The sequence below is a fragment of the Bison bison genome, unplaced genomic scaffold (genome assembly GCF_000754665.1).
Source record: "Bison bison bison isolate TAMUID 2011002044 unplaced genomic scaffold, Bison_UMD1.0 scf7180017864329, whole genome shotgun sequence".
Lineage (NCBI taxonomy): Eukaryota > Metazoa > Chordata > Mammalia > Artiodactyla > Bovidae > Bison > Bison bison.
Genome location: NW_011494901.1, coordinates 5,190,166 through 5,207,567, shown reverse-complemented (window position 1 = coordinate 5,207,567; position 17,402 = coordinate 5,190,166). Strand labels below are relative to the sequence as shown.

The 17,402-nt window shown below is 41.9% G+C and overlaps 1 protein-coding gene across 5 annotated transcripts in view; it reads left to right on the top strand.

The window, feature by feature from the left end:
- The window catches only part of OCLN (occludin), a 46,689-nt gene that overhangs the window by 819 nt on the left and 28,468 nt on the right, over positions 1–17,402 (top strand). For 3 of the 5 annotated variants that reach the window (XM_010853579.1, XM_010853581.1, XM_010853580.1), the window contains exons 2-4: positions 6,673–6,788; positions 10,072–10,750; positions 13,855–14,016. In XM_010853579.1, the coding sequence (XP_010851881.1) occupies positions 6,739–6,788; positions 10,072–10,750; positions 13,855–14,016 (891 nt within the window). In that variant the 5' untranslated portion in view covers positions 6,673–6,738. Of the gene's footprint in view, positions 1–16; positions 361–4,687; positions 6,361–6,672; positions 6,789–10,071; positions 10,751–13,854; positions 14,017–17,402 lie in introns of those variants that run through there. The other 2 variants (XM_010853583.1, XM_010853582.1) reach the window with 2 other exon arrangements.

The following is a 17,402-nucleotide window of genomic DNA, read 5'->3' as shown; positions in this document are numbered from 1 at the left end:
CGGGGTGGGGACGCTTGTCCCTGAGGACAGAGCCTGAGCTTGAGGGATGAAACTAGAGGGGCCGCTTGCTGGCCCGGGCGGGGCGGCTGGGACTCTGGGAGGAATGTGTTGTTATCCGCCCCCATCTCACCCCTCTGGGTATCCCAGGTGGAGAAGGGGTGGCAGGGTTTAATCCCTGCAATATTCCTGGAGTCCTGGGGTGGGCCGAACGGCTGTTTTCAACCCCCTTGTTGGGGAGTTGTTACGAGCCCGCGTGGATTTAAGCTGCCGGGGCGGGGATTTAATTTCGAATGAAGCTGTATTTCCAGGGAAGCCACTCATGCTTGGGATTCTCACCCTTGACCTAAAGGCCGCCGCCAGGTGGGTGGACCTGCCTCGGGCGGTCCCTGCTCACCCAGCTAGGACGCGTACTGCCCGGTGTGCTCCTGGACACCGGCATGTGCTCCTAGCCAGACCGCCGGCCCCGGGGTGCGACCCCGGGCAGGGCCGGCCCCGCGCGCCGCCGACACGTTGCCTACGTTGGAGGAATTGTGCCGGGCAGGTGGGATGAGGGGTCAAGATGCCCCTTGCAGTTGGGAGAGCAGCCCCGAGCCCCTTGTCTAGTGTCCCAAGTGAAGCGACAGAGTCGGGGGAGAGGGGCGGCATCCTGGAGCTGGCCGGGCAACCTGCTCACCTGGGAAATGACCCGGGACGGGGAGGAGGCAGCCTTCCAGGTTAGTGTGTGGCCCTCACGCACAACAGGTGTATTACTGAAATCCCGGGAAAAGAGAAACCCTTCCCCATTAAGGGACTAGTCCCTTTTTTTGTGATTGAAAACGACTTCTTCCCAGAGGGAGGTAGATTTCTCAAACTTTTTATGTATTCCCTAGTGTAGCACTGTTTCTTTTGCACTGTACACATTTAATATTTTCTGTTCTTGGTGTTTTAAAATAGACATTTTAAAAGGTGGCACCACAGTAATTGATATCTCCGCAGACAAAGCAGCAGCACTGTCGTTTTTTGTCGTTTTGCATTTATTTGGTTACTCGGCGCCTCTTTTGTTAGAGTGTGGAGGCGAGGAAAGGGATATTTCCACAACTTCTAGGAAATTCAGGAAGTTGATGAGCATTGCCTCCTGTGTGTAAGGCACTGTGATAAAAGCCTTTTGTACTTTAAGTCGTTTAATCATCCCAGCATGTCTAAAAGCTAGGTCTTATTAAGTCGCTCAGTCGTATCCGACTCTTTGCGACCCCATAGACTGTAGCCTACCAGGCTTCTCTGTCCATGGGATTTTCCAGGCAATAGTACTAGAGTGGATTGCCATTTCCTTCTCCAGGGGATCTTCCCAAACCAGGGCTCGAACCCGGGTCTCCCTCATTGTAGACAGACGCCTTTCCAGTCTGAGCCACCAGGGAAGTCCTGAGTAAACACCAGGGAAAGTGAATATATATATATATATTTAAATATTTAATTGGCTGCACTCGGTCTTAGTTGTGGCAGGCATCTAGTTCCCTGCCCAGGGATGGAACCCAGGGAGGGTTAGCCACTGGACCACCAGGGAGGTTCTGGGACGGTATGTTATTAAAGGGACAGTTCTTGATATTCCAGTGGAGAACCAGATTTGGGGAGCTTTTCTGGAATTCTCTACTTTTGACTAGTCCCTATGGCCTCGTATAAGTGTTCCCCATCTTGCTTGATGTAAAAGTAAAACTTTCTGTTTTCTTCTAAAGATAATGCTGTAATTTCTTATGTTTCAAAATGATGGAAGATTGCTTTCAGCCACATAAAGTAACTGATCCAATGTCCTTCACCTTCCCAAGGAGAGATCTCCCAGAAGAAAGTTTTCTTTAGCTGCATTTCAAGGCTTACGTGATTAGAATATTTATTGGATTTTTTCATCCGTATTACTATTTATAGAACTAATGGAGTAAAAAGACGGTGGTCACACCTTTGTAAAAAATTTGCCCCCAGGTTGCAGCTGTTCTGTAATTTCGTGCTTTCCAGTCTTGAATGTGGTGAGAATCACATTGAGGATCTTCTGAAAATACAGATTCTGATTCATAGGTCAAAAGTGGAGCCTGGAATTCTGCTTTTCTACCAAGTCCCCGGGTGATGCCTGTACAGTTTTTTCTCCCTTTCCCTCACACTGTAAGCACTTAACTACTTTTGTGGAACTTGAAGGATTCTATTTCTTGGGTGTTAGTTATGTGAAGAACTTCAAGGCATTCACTGCTGGATTGAAATCCCAACTCTAATACGGGCTATTGTTTTCTAAATCAAATATTGATTGCACATCTCTGTACCAGGGACTAGATCTAAGGATCAGGAATAAGAGTGAAGATCAAGACAGACATTTAAGTGCTTGGGAAGGTGGTATTCCTTTTGGACTGGAGAAGATTGTAGTTTTAAAAAAAGAAAAAAAATAATTAAAGGGGAAATTTGCTCTGAAAATAAATTGGTGGATGGGGTGAGATACTGGGAGGACATCTCTGAGGAGGTGAAATTTGAGCTGAGAACTGATGGGGAAATGCCTGCTATGTAGAGATTTGGGTGTTCTAAACAGGAAACCCTCAAGATCAAGGCCCTCCTTGAGTTGACATCTTTATTCTAGGGAGTGATTTTCAAAATGTATGGTGTGGTTAAAAAATCATCTAGAGAGCTTATTTAAAATGTGGTTTCTGACACAGAGCTAGTCTATTTCAAAATCTGTCTAATTTCAAAATTTTAGATCCTTTACTAATGATATGACTATAACCTAAATAGAATCATTTAATATCAACTTTAAAAACACCTTAGACGCAGATTCATGAAAGGAACGTGATCGAAAAGGAACAGACTGCCCTTAAATACAATGTTTATTTATTTTTACTTACTGACAGTTTGCTTTAAATAATAATTTGAAGCACAGCATTTTCAGGTCTTTTTATCTTAGCTCAGTAATCTACTGAGATTATTTTGGCCAGTAAACATTTTAAAAGAGAGAACTTTTTATTTTTTTTATCATCAGCTGGCTTTAAGTTTAACATACTCAGTAAGGGTCAACTCCAAATTGGCCCTGACTCCATCCAGTTCAGCTGTTTGCCAGAGCCTATGGCCTTTCACTTCTCATTTTACTTTTTCCTTCACTCAGCATACACTTATTGTCCAGATACTGTTAATGTTGCTGTGCTGGGCATTGGGCAACATTCTTGGACCTTTTTCCTATTGTCATGGCCCTAGAACTTGGTCATAGGCTGCCTTGCAAGAGCCCTTAGAAGTCAGCCCTGCAGTCCAATGTCCTGCCTCTCCACCTCGCCAAATACCAAACAAGCTTTGCAGAAACAGCATGAGGTCAAATTGTTATTTGTTGTTTTGGGAGGGTGTGTGGAGAAACTTCCTAACATTGAAATGAAATCTGACCCTCTGGAGGTTTTTTTTTTTTTTCTTAAGGAACTCTTTCTAGGGCTACAAAGACAGCTCTTCAGCTCTTTGAAGGCTGCCATAGTGGTTCCTAATGTTGAGTGCTCCAGGCCAAACATTTCCTGTTTTTCCAGTCATTTGTCTTAAAATATGGTTTTTCTAGATCTTTAACAATCCTAGTCTACCTCCTGAAGAGGTACCCAGTTGGAACATGATGTTCAAATTTCAGGGTTCTGCAGGAGTTTGTTTCTTTTTAATAACTGTATCATATGTAGATCTAAGCACTAACTCTGTAAATAATGCCTGAGATTGGAATAACTTGTTAGCTTTGTTGAAATTCTGATCAAGGAAATGTACTTGTTTCCTGCACCGAGTCCTAGTTGCTGCATGTGGGATCTCGTTCCCTGACCAGAGATCTAACCCCAGCAGCCCTCTGCTTTGGGCGTACAGAGTCCTAACCACTGGACTGCCAGGGAAAAAAGCGAAAGTGAAAGTGGCTCAGTTGTGTCCACTCTTTGTGACCCTATGGACATTGTAGGCAGATTCTTTACCATCTGAGCCACCAGGGAAGCCCAGACTGCCAGGGAAGACCCAAGGAAATGCACTTTTAAAAATGAATAGTTACTAAGCCAGATTTCCCTTATCTAGTCCTCATACTATTTTTTTTTAATTGAGTTTTATATTTTTAAAATGACTTATTCCTGCCACCAATATTTGAAAATGAATATAGTACACGTACGTGCCTAAACACTTAAAATTTCTCACTTTCAGCATAATCATCTTGCTGAAAATGCTTTTGCTCATCTTCTTTAATACATTATCTTATCTACTACCCCATCCCAAAGAGGATTATCTCCCTCTTTGACTCAGGAAGTTAGCGATGCTCACAGAAGAGAAGAAGGATTTGTCCCCTCAGATTGTGAGCTTTTTGAAACCACTTGGTTTGTTTTAGTCCATCATTCCAGCCTTGCTGAGACCTTGATCAATGTTGATGTACTTGTAGCCAATGAGTTACTTATCCTTTCCAGTGTCTTGTCAACTGCAAATTTGGATACACTTGTCCATGTTGTCTGCGGTCATGACTAGAGACCTCCCTCCAGGTGGACAGAAGTGGTGCATTCATTCATCCTAATTAGGCTCCATTATTCAGCCCAGTAGAAATCTGCCCACCTACCCTCTGTACCAGTGGATGTGTCCAAGAGTCTCAGGATTCTCTCTGCATTCCCCTCATATGCCAGTCTGGTAACCTTCTCAAAAAAGAAAATGAAGTTAATGTGCCATGACTTGTTCTTAATGAACTTTCTGAAAGTATTCACTTCACAATTTGAAATCTTCGTTCTTAGGGGAGACATGACAGCTAAGCTCTGAATCCAGGCAATGGTTTGGAAAGCAAAATTGTCTGGATTTTTGGTGAAGCTTAAAACTGTAGCCTGAGTCTGGATTTAGAATTTTCAGAAGCTACCATTGAGCCTGGAATTTTTGGCATAATCTTGAATGAGGGGTACCTAGCTATAGAAGAGGTAAGATTCCTCTAAGGTCAGTGTGTTAGTTTGATGTTCAGCTTCAGAAATAGGGTGCCATATTTAATAGTATTTAAATTCAGTTTTCCTTAGTTCTTTTTCTAAGCATCAATTAGGAAGACAGTAAATCTGGACTTTTTCTCTTTCATAGCACTGTAACTTTTTGGGTAAATTGCTTGTCTGTGTGTGTGTGTTTGGGTGCTAGTTACAGAGCCATATACACTTATGATTTGTGTATTTTTCTTTATGTTATACTTCAATAAAGCAGTTTTTAGAAATAAAAGAATGTGAAGAAGTTGTCTTCTCTCACTGTGTTTGGAAAATTATGCTAATCATGTTGGTGTTACTAACATTTAATATACTTCTTCTTTGAGGTTTTACCGAAATACATTTGGGCAATATTTTATTGAGAAATTTGTGATTGACTGTTCTTAAGGGTGTGGAGGATACTTGCTGTTGATTTTAAAGAGCAAAGTTTAAAGAGTTTGAATTGATTTACTATTCTTAACAGTGTAACATATGATTACACAACCCTTTTGTTTGAAAAAGAAAAAATATTAAAGACTTTACTCAGGTTATAGATCTTGTTCATGCCCTTCCTCCCGTCCGCCCCCAGGCCTCTGATTCTTTCTTGCTAAGTCTTCCCTGTTATCTCCAAACTGCTCTTAGTCACATAGTCCTAAATAACACCTGTTGCAGTTGCTGTTTTCTTGGTGCGTTACCTTCAGGAGAACTTGGTCTCATACTTAACTTCCACGCGCCTGTGGTGCTGTGTAGGTACTTAATAAATCCTTGTTGATTAGGTGAAATTGCCTCTCAGTTGTTCAGGAATTTTTGCTTTGAGGGATTTTTAGAACAAAATTATTCTGCTTTTCTCTTAGTGAACAGGACTCTCATACGGTGTATGTTTGATGTTTTTTCTTTTTTGAAAATTATATTCCATTTTGAAGACTAGGAAAAGGAGATAAGCAGAAAATGTCCACAATCCTAGATTCTTAGATGCTTTTGTAACCCTTTTAAATGACAGAAGAAGCATACTTTTAAACCAGACTATGCTTTAGTTAACATTGAAGGGCTAGAATATGCTAGACACAACTGTGTTTGCATTTTCATATGCATTCTCATTTTCTATGAACTTTGAAAAGTAATGAGATAGAATAAATGTCTTTTAAGAAATTTATGTTTATACATCTTTGTGTTCTTCAATGACTGTTTTTTTAAAACACCATTTTTACCTATTACTATCAACAGCTTTGTGAAATTTTCATTGCTGGAACTTATAATTTCAAGTTTAAGCTATATTCGTATGCCAGTGATGTGCAGAGCATAACGTTAGGTGCTCTGAGGACTACCAGGCCAGATGATTCCTTGAGGATGTTGTTCACTTGCTAAGTTGTGTCTGACTCTTTGTGACCCCATGGACTGTAGTCTGCCAGGCTCCTCTGTCCATGGAATTTCCCAGGTAAGAATGCTGGAGTGGGCTGCCATGTCCTTGTCTAGGGAATCTTCCTGACCCGGGGATCAAACCTGTGTCTCTTGCATTGGCAGGTGGATTCTTTACCACTGAGCCACCAGGGAAGCCCGAATGATTCCTACCCTAGTGATTTCCTATGCTCAAAGAATTCATGGTCTAATGTGCAAAAATGACAGTGGGAAGGACAAGAGAAATAACCATGGAGTGAGACATCATTTGAGATTGCTGTTATTCGTTTTCTTAGTGATGCAAGGAAACCGAGCTCAGTAGTAATGTCATTACCCTACTTGTGTTGCTTAGATTGGCTGATCTCAGGAGGCTCCGGCAGTGCTCATCCTGAAGATCAAGTGACCACTGACACCAGCCATGTCATCCAGGCCTTTTGAAAGTCCACCTCCTTATAGACCTGATGAATTGTAAGTAAATATGTAATTCTTTCTTTTCTTTTTTTTTTTTTTTAAGGCCTTGCTTGTGAGATTTTATTAATAGTTTCCCAACCAGGAATTGAACTCGGGCCCTTGGCAGGAAGTGAGAGCACAGTCCTAACTGCTGAACAGCCAGGGAGTTCCTCCTTTTTTTTTTAAAAGTCTATTACATGTTAAAAAAAAGTGTGTAGTTGAAACTTTCATCTGTTACGTGTTTGCTTTAAAAATAAAATGACGTGGATTTGTAAAATCAAATTGAACCAAAGGGTATTCAGTGAAGAGTGAGCTCCCCTCTTACCTTCAACTTCCAAGATGACAGTTTTTTCTGCAGTGGGAGCCATTGTCACTTGTTTTTTCATTGTTGCTACAATATAGTCTGAGCTTATATTTGTGTGTATATTTGTTTTTAAAAAATGGTATGAAGCTTCCATAGTAATGCCTTGTTTGTTTGTTTTTGTCTGTGCTGGGTCTTCACTGCTGAGAGGGCTTTTCTCTGGTTGCAGCAAGCAGGGGCTTCTCCTTGTTGCAGTGCACAGGCTTCTCATTGCAGGGGCTTCTCTTGTTGCGGAGCACAGGCTCTAGGGCACTCAGGCTTCAGTAGTTGAGGCACGTGGGCTCGGGAGTTGGGGCTCCGGGCTCTAGAGCGCCGGCGCAGCAGTCATGGTGCATAGGCTTAGTTGCCGCCTGCCATGTGGGATCCTCCCAGATCAGGGATTTTTACCCATGGCTCCTGCATTGGCAGGTGGATTCTGCACCACTGAGCCACCAGGGAAGTCCTCAGTGCCTTGTTTAGATGACTGTTGGCAGTAGTCAGGTTTTCAAATAGCATGTTTATTGAGAGAGAATTCACCCACTGTACGGTTCACCCATTTAGAACGGGCGGTCCATTGGTTTTAGTGTATCCCTTCACCACGGTCGGTTTTAGCACATTTTCATCATCCCCTTCCCAAAGAAACCCCTCTGTCCAGTAGCACTCTCTGGTTCCCCCCAGTACTAGGCAACCACCAAGCCCACTTTGTTTCTGGATGTGTCCATTCTGGACATGTCATATAAACGGAATCTTACAATGTTTGGTCTTTTGTGACTGAATTCTTTCACTTGGTATGTTTTCCATGTCCTCATAATCTTTATTTTTTGGAGCAGTTCTGGGTTCACAGCAAAACTGAGAGGAAGACATAGAGATTTCCCTGCCCCTACACATGCACAGCCTCCCCCACTATTAATATTTCCCACCAGAGCGGTGTGTTGAACAAACACACACCATCAGCTGTGAACACACACAGCTGATGAACCTCTACTGACACGTCACCTGAAGTATGTAGTCGATACTGGGGTTTTCTCTTCCCGATGTCAGATTCTTCACAGGACGAGCACTGTGTGTTTTGCCCTTCACAGCACGTCTCAGTCTGGACCAGCCACATTTCAAGTGTCCCATCTGTCTGTTGGGCTAGTGGCTGCCATATTAGCACAGCTCTGTAGCATCCTATCGTGAGGCTCTACCACAGTCCTCCATGGCAGTCTGGGTAGATGTTCAAACTGTTTCCAATTTGAGATTATCATAAGCAATGTTTCTGTGAACATTACACAGTTAATGGAATTATAAGTGATACAATCATTTTTGGAAAACAGTTTGACATTGTCTAGTAGAGCTGAAAATTTTAAAAGTTTGATCCAGAAATTCTGCTCCTGGGTATATACCCTTAAAAAAGTGGCTTTGTGTACCAGGATTTAAGTAGGAGATTGTGTTAGAGCTATGCTGTTCGTGACAGCCCTAAATGGACACAACCCGAATACCCAAGTAGAATGTGGTACAGAATTTTCTTCACATTTTCAGTGTTTTCCAGTTTCTCCATTTCCTTTTCATTCTCATATACTCAGGTAATTCATCTAATTCTCATGGTGAGAAGCCTCCAGTAGGAAGCTATCTCCTTTGGCATGTGGAAGATGGTTTGTGGAAATAAGGGCAAAAACAAAAGGGGCTTTAGTCATTTTGGGAATTGAATTTATCTCCCCAGGGCCCACAGTTTTTAGATTCAGTTGTCCACACGTTAGTGTGTCTGTTACAGGCTGCTGTGTGTTTATGGTTAAATTACTGGAGTTCGCAGGGTATTTTCATAAAAAAAGATTCAAGATCTCATTAGCCATCATCTTAATGAGCCCTCATTAACGTTTCATCTACTTTGTAGGTCTTGCCTTAACTGGCAGCAGCTCACGTAGTAATTTGTTTAAGGTCTTACTGCCCTGCCAATGAGGGGCAGGGCGGTAAGACATTAAACTCGGTGAGGAGCACTCTGTGAGGGGCCTGGACTGAGGCTTTCCTGTCTGTTGTTTTGTTTGCAGTGCCTGGCACAGAGCCCAAGATGTGTCGGCCTGGCGGCTCCAGTAAATAGCTGCTAAAATGAATAAGGGAATAAATATGCTTTCTTAAGGAAGAGAGCTAGGCAGCCAGAAACTGACCAGTGTGGGCCAGTGCAGGTGTCACGTCTAAAGGAACTGGTCTCCATCCACAAAGGGAAAGGATTGATGCCATTGTTCTCAACTGCCTAGGTCCCATCCCCAGCGATTATGATTTAACTGGTCTGGAGTGCTCTGTCTGGGGATTTTACACATTCCCTGGGTGATTCTCAAGTGTAGAACTTGAGAACCTCTGCTCCATAGAAACTAAGCAGTCATTCACAATGTAGCATCAGCAGCATCTGGAAACTTCTACTCCAGACCTGCAGACTAAGCAATTCTGGGGATGAGGGCCAGCAAACCCTCCAGGTGATGCTGATGTGTCTGCACAGATACCTTTACTGTTCAGTGGGTGTCTGAGTCTGCTGGGGATATCTGTAGTAGAGTATCATAGACTGGGTGGCATCAGAAATTTATTCTCACAGTTCAGCGGCTGGAAGTCCAAAGGCAGGTGCTGGTGGAGGCCCTCTTCCAGATTGCAGACTGCCAACTTCTTGAATCCTCACATTGTAGAAGGGGTGAGCAGGCTCTCTAGGGCCCTTTTTATAAGGGCACTAATCCCATTCATGAGAGCTCCACCCTCATGACCTAATTACTTCCCAAAGACCCCACCTTCTAATACCATTACATTGAGTGTTAGGATTTTGATACTTGATTTGGGAAGGGCGGGGAGACACAAATTGCCCCACTGCAGTGGGGCAGTACAAATAATAGTTTCCTTTGCCAACGGTTTGTTTAAATTATTCCAGGTACTTTTATATGTTCTTTCTGCTTACCGCTAAAAAGTGCTAACTTAAAATTGTTTTTGTGTGCATTTCAGCAAACCTAATCACTACACACCAAGCAATGACATATATAGTGGAGAGATGCACGTTCGACCAATGCTCTCTCAGCCAGCATATTCCTTCTACCCGGAAGATGAAATTCTCCACTTCTACAAATGGACCTCTCCTCCCGGAGTAATTCGGATCCTGTCTATGCTTGTTATCGTGATGTGCATCGCCATTTTCGCCTGTGTTGCCTCCACTCTTGCCTGGGACAGAGGCTATGGAACCTTAATGGGAGCTGGTGTTAACTACCCTTATGCAGGAAGTGCCTTTGGTAGCTACGGAAGTGGCTATGGCTTTGGCTATGGCTACGGTTATGGCTATGGAACAGGCTATACAGATCCCAGAGCGGCAAAGGGATTCCTGCTGTCCATGGCTGCCTTTTGTTTCATTGCTGCATTGGTGATATTTGTTACCAGCGTTGTAAGGTCAGGCATATCTAGAACAAGAAGGTATTATTTGACTGTGATAATAGTGACCGCCGTCCTGGGCATTATGATGTTTATTGCCACAATTGTCTATATAATGGGAGTCAATCCAACTGCCCAGGCCTCTGGGTCTCTCTACAGTTCACAGATATATGCCCTCTGCAACCAGTTTTATACACCTGCAGCTACTGGACTCTACGTGGATCAATATTTATATCACTACTGTGTGGTGGATCCCCAGGAGGTAGGAGTAGTTTTGTTTTTTTCCTCCCCTCTTTCCTTGGGTCAGAGGTTCTCATCTTGGGATGCTTAATAGATTCACTTGGGAATGTTTAAAAAAGTAGTGATGCCATGGCCCCACTGCTGTTTAAATCAGAATCTGAGAGAAGGGCTGTGTGTCCTTTAAGGTATAATTCACATACCATCTAATTCTTCCACTTAAAGTACAGTTCATTTGTTTCTAGTATATTCACAGAGTTGTGCAACTGTCACCACAGTTCATCTTAGAACACTTTCCTGGCCCTAGAAAGAGACCCCATCCTCATGAGCAGGTACTCCTCATTTCCCTAACTGTCCCCAGATCCAGAAACCACTAGTCCTCTTCTAGAGATTGGCCTCTTCTGGATATTTCATATAAGCAGAATCGTACAGTATGTGTTTTCTTTATGACTGGCTTCTTTCACTCAGCAATAATGTTCTAATGTTCATCCATATATAGTATATACCAGTGCTTCATTCCTTTTTATTGCTGAATGCTATTCCATTGTGTGCATATACCACATTTTCTTTATTGTTGGCTGATAGGCATTTGGCTGTATTTCGGCTGTTATGAATAATGCTCTGAACTTTTGTGTGAAACCTGTTTTTATGTGACTTGAGTTTAGTATATACTTAGGGGCAGAATTGATGGGTCTTATGGAAACTCTTCATTTAAACTTTTGAGAAACTATCACATTCTTCTCCAAAGAGGTTGCATGATTACACATTTACCAGAAATGTATGAAGATTCCAATTTCTCCACAGCCTCAGCAGCATTGTTTTTCTGTTTGATTCTAACCATGCTAACCCTCCCAGCGTCAGGGTCTTTTCCAATGAGTTAGTCCTTTGGGCACTGATGCGAAGAACTAACTCATTGGAAGAGACCCTGATGCTGAGAAAGATTGAAGGCAGGAGGAGAAGGGGCCAACAGAGGATGAGATGGTTGGATGGCATCACCAACCTGATGGACATGAGTTTGAGCTGGGAGTTGGTGATGGACAGGGAAGCCTGGCGTGCTGCAGTCCATGGGGTTACAAAGAGAAACGACTGAGCAGCTGAGCTGAACTGATGCCAATGAGTGTGAAGTGATACTGGTTTTGATTTGCATTTCCTTGATAGCTAATGATATTTTCTTGGGCTTATTGGCCATTAGTATATCTTCTTTGGAGAAATGGTAATTCAGAATCTTTGTTTTTTAGTGGGGGTATTTGGATTTTCATTATTGAGTTGTGAGAAATTTTATTTGGTTACAAGTCCCTTATAAGTTTTTCTCTCCATTTTACATCTAGATGATGCTCTTTGCACAAAAGTTTTTCATTTCCATGAGATCTGATTTTTCTTTGTTGCTTGTGCTTTTGGTGTTGTCTAAAAACACTTTGCCTAATTCAAGGTCACAAAGATTTACTGTGATGTTTTCTTCCAAGAGTTTTATCATTTGAGTTAACGTGGGTCACATCGTAAGGGAGGGGTCCAGCATTTCTTGCATGTGGATATCCAGTTGTCTTAGTATTATTTATTGAAATAACTCTCCATTGAGTTATTTTCATGCCTTTGTCAAAAATGAATTGACCATAAATGTGATGATTTATTTCTAGACTCTCAACTTGTTTCCATTAACCTGTGTTTCTGTTCTTAAGTCAGTACCACACTCCTTGATTGCTACAGCTTTGTCATCAATTTTGAAGTGGTGGTCCTCCAAATTTGTCCTTATTTTTCATGATTTTGTGGTTTAGATTCTAGGTCTCTTGTATTTTCATATGTGTTTTAGGATCACCCTGCCCATTTCTGCAAAAAAAAGCCAGCTAGGATTTGGAAAGATTGCTTTGAATTTGTAGATCAACGCAATTCTTCAAAATCTTAGCTGGGAGAAGAATTGTCATCTTTATAATGTCTCCTGCTTCGTGAACATAGGGTGTCTTTCCATTTACTTGGGTCTTCTTTACTTTCTTTTAAAACTGTTTGCTAACTTTCGTTGTTTAAGTCAGTATTTCAAAAAGCTGTTAGGTGATTCAAATGTACAGGTGCGGTTGTAAAGCCTGCCTTCTATAACCATGCGTCATTCTAATTAAAGTGTTTCTAAGTTACTAACCTTTTTTGCTTTGTTTTCTCCTTACACTGACCCAGGAGTTTTCGTTCTTTACCTGAATGAGTCACTTCTCGGGGCTAGACCTTCTCCAATGGCTACCATTATTTTGAAGACTGAAATGTAGGTTTCAGAGTATTTGTTGTTGACATTTGGTAAATAGGCCTGAGGGTCTTACCATACTGTCATCCTTCTTAGTTCTCTGACTACCTGAAACCTCTATTCTTTGAAAAAGGTTATGACTGTTAGACCAGCTACAGAGAGAGCGTCCTCTTAGCAGACATTCAGACCAGAGTTCTGGTACCTGTTCAACTCTAAGTGCCTCCAGGCCAGTATACCATGTAACATACCTGTCAGACACTAGAACTGTCAGAGGTAGGGTTTCCTTGTCACAGGTCCTTCTAGTAAGTACACAAAAGACACCCAAAACAGAGAAAACTAACAGACTAAATGAATTATCAGCCCATTTTCTTTAATTTATAGCTTGGTTAGATTATGTCTGCATTATTTATGGTAAGGCAGATTCTCTTTGGACTGAAGGTTACATTCAGTGTAAAAAGTTGAGCCAAGCATGTGTTATGAACAAGACTATGTAAGCATGATTGGATATTTGAAACAACTTCTGTGAATAACATTTTTCAAAACCCTTTAGAAGTATGCCAGGGATTGAGTTAATTTATTGGCCGTTATCCTCTATGAAAATATGGCCCCTAGTTCTCAGACTTTAGAACTAGTTTTCTATAATTCTAAAACAGGGATCATTATTCCAAGGATTGACTCATGGTTGAGGTGTGTGTATGTCTCTGTGTGTATGTGTGTCTTTGTGTGTTTTGCTAGCCTTAACCCATGTGGCTTGGGCTAGGTTTTGCAGTCTTACAATGTAACCATTTGTATCGGTTTTAGAGCAGTTAAGCTAGTTAGTAGGGCCTTAGGTATTTGTAGAGTTGGATTGGAGTAAAGTAAACAATTAAAAGCTAAATATCTCAATATCTTTAATCTCTTTTTAGGCCATTGCCATTGTACTGGGGTTCATGGTTATTGTGGCTTTTGCTCTAATGATTTTCTTTGCTGTGAAAACTCGAAGAAAGATGAACCGCTATGACAAGTCAAATATTCTGTGGGACAAGGAACGTATTTATGATGAGCAGCCTCCCAATGTTGAAGAGTGGGTAAGTGTTTTATGAAAGTCAGTAAACATCCAGTTTTGCTTTGTTTTGTGTTTTTTTCCCTATAAACACCCCAGATCTGCCTTTAAATTTGATCTAGTGTGCTTTGTGAAACTTTATTCTTAGAATTATTGTCTTTGTATATTGCAAAAGTGGAGGCCTCAGGTTTTACTTTGAACATTAATAAAGTGGGGTGAGTGGACATGGATTTACTCCGAGGTAAAAAGCCAGATTTCTGTTTCTAAGAAGTGGATCTAGGCCCTGAGCAGAAATGGCTTTTAAGGAATCACGAGGGACAAAAAAACGTACGTGGCTTTGAAGAACGAAAACAACTCCTCTCCCCTTCGCTTTTATTTTCCTGCTAATCGTTTTGGAGGGAAGCAGGGTCTTCGGTCAAGATCCGCAAGGGTGTTTTTAGGGTGGTGGCAGGTGGGAAATCTTTAAACCTTTTACATGGAGAACAGCCTGGTGACTCACAAGCACTAACATAGATATATGAAATACTTTAGTGAAGGCAGAGATTACAGCAGGTTCTGGTTTTTTTTTTTTTGGCATATACTGTTAATGCTACCAGTAGGTGGCTTCCTAAATGATGTGAAAGTGTAGAAAGTCTCTCTTACCAAAAATACCTCCCAAATGCATGTTACTGATGAGATAAACTGGGACTTAGGGCCCTTTGCTGCAGTGCTTGCACCTAGACACATCTCTCCTGGAGCAACAAAATAGGAATTATCTGGGACTAAAAATAACTGCATGCATGCACAGTTGGGGCAGATTCTGGACAATGGACACAAAGAAACCAAAAAACCCAACTGCTATTTTTGAGGAGCCTGGAGCAAAAGCAGAGGGTCAGGAGCAATAGCCTGGTATTGCACAGGCCCCTGCACACAGCACCACCTAAGCGGTGGGCAAACCACCTCGGCAACCCCTCTGACTCGACCCTGGGATACACCCTACCCTCACTCCATTTGAAGACTAAGCCCACCACCCCCTCAAGAATCAGGCAAGCAGGGGAACCAGTTATTTGTTCTTGCTCCCCCTACTGTAGCAGGGGCCCCAGTAAAGCCTTGCCTGAATTTCTTGTCTGTGATCTTTTTTTTTTTTTTTTTTAGTTAAGGAGGCCAAGACCCCTGGTCGTAACACTGATAGCTAACTAACCTGTTTTTAGGGATGTTCCAAGCTTTGTTTCTTGGAAATGCTGTGTTATGATGTTCTTGAGAGAGCAGCCTCAGAAACTGCCTTCCTTGGTTTCTTTGAGCAGATTTGTTTCTTGCCATGAAGGTTAGTTGAGACTCCTGGATTCTGGTTCCAGGATAGGTTGGTTTTGGCCAGTGGGAGCAGAGCGGAGTGGGTTGAGGGTGCATCCTGCTGGTCAGGTCTAGGGTGGAGATACTGATCATCTGGAAGGCTCCTAGCTCTTGCATACTGTGCACCTGATATTTGAAGAAATTTAGGAATGTAGATGAAATTTTCCTAGTGGAGGTACTAAGACAAAGCAGTCAGGAAAATCAGAAGGTATGGTCTGTGGATGCCTGTGTTCCTGACCTCTCCTGGAAGCCTGCTGCTTGTTTTTCTCATTTTTCCCCCCATGACTTGTGAGGGTGTTGGCGATTGTTTTCTTTTGACCTTTAGCTCCAGGCAAAGCCACCTATAGAGGGACTAGGACAGTCTGTTGTGAACTGTGAAGTCAGGGTTTCGCTGAGAGTTTCTGGGTGTGTCAGTTTTCACTGGCTGTTGGATTTGTTTACTTAAGGTTTCGAGAGCCTAAAAAGTGACTCAGGAGAGACCAGGGCCAGAGATATTACAGTCCCAGGGAACTTTGACTTCTCATCTGACTTTACTGTCCTGAAAGTTTAATCAGTTCTAGGTGCTTTTGATAATTTGACAGAAGATAGCGATAGTAACTTAGGGAGGTGGTGATGATGACGAAGTGAAGGGACTTTTAATTTTTAAAAAGGCATTATTTTTATAATGCTTCCTCACTGAACCTCTAGAAATTTGATAGCTAGCCTATAGATTGTTTCAGGTGAACTTCATAGTTTGTCTATAGTAATAAATGTTTCATCATATGAAGGTAGATAATCATCTGTTGAATAGCAGATGTGAGACTTTGAACACACTAATGTTTCATGCAAAACTTAATCACTTAAATTCCTCATTTCCTTTTCCCTTGTTTTCCCAACTGAAGCGTCTAAGAAAGGCTGTTTGAAATAAGGCCTTGGTTTAAGCTACAGGTATTGTGTTTTTCCTTCCATTTTTCTCTGTCCCTCACCTGCTCAGGTGTGCTTTGCTGAACTCAGCCCCTCATTTTCATTTTTGCCTGAGTTTATGTCCACAACCAGATGCAGACACTTACTCTCTTTTCTCCACTCTTACGCAATAATTCTGCTCCAGTGGGTTTCACTCCGATAACATAGCTGCCCAAGTGGAAACGTTTGATGCTGCATCTACAGTGCCTGACAGTGGAGCGGACTAGTATTTTTTCTTTTTGGTTATTAAAAATTAATATCATAAAAATAACCTCCACTTGAAATAATGGAAGAGAATCTAAATTAATAACTTGTACTACGTGATAATTAAAATTTGAATTCTAATTATGGATAAGTAAGACCTATATATATAAGTAAAACATATAGCAAAGTAGCGCTCAAAATTCTCCAAGCCAGGCTTCAGCAATACGTGAACTGTGAACTTCCAGATGTTCAAGCTGGTTTTAGAAAAGGCAGAGGAACCAGAGATCAAATTGCCAACATCCGCTGGATCATGGAAAAAGCAAGAGAGTTCCAGAAAAATATCTGTTTCTGCTTTATTGACTACGCCAAAGCCTTTGACTGTGTGGATCACAATAAACTGTGGAAAATTCTGAAAGAGAAGGGAATACCAGACCACCTGACCTGCCTCTTGAGAAATCTATATGCAGGTCAGGACGCAACAGTTAGAACTGGACATGGAACAACAGACTGGTTCCAAATAGGAAAAGAAGTCTGTCAAGGCTGTATATTGTCACCCTGCTTATTTAACTTATATACAGAGTACATCATGAGAAACTCTGGGCTGGGAGAAGTGCAAGCTGGAATCAAGATTGCCGGGAGAAATATCAATAACCTCAGATATGCAGATGACACCACCCTTATGGCAGAAAGTGAAGAGGAACTCAAAAGCCTCTTGATGAAAGTGAAAGAGGAGAGTGAAAAAGTTGGTTTAAAGCTCAACATTCAGAAAACGAAGATCATGGCATCCGGTCCCATCACTTCATGGGAAATAGATGGGGAAACAGTGGAAACAGTGTCAGACTTTATTTTTCTAGGCTCCAAAATTACTGCAGATGGTGACTGCAGCCATGAAATTAAAAGACGCTTAATCCTTGGAAGGAAAGTTATGACCAACCT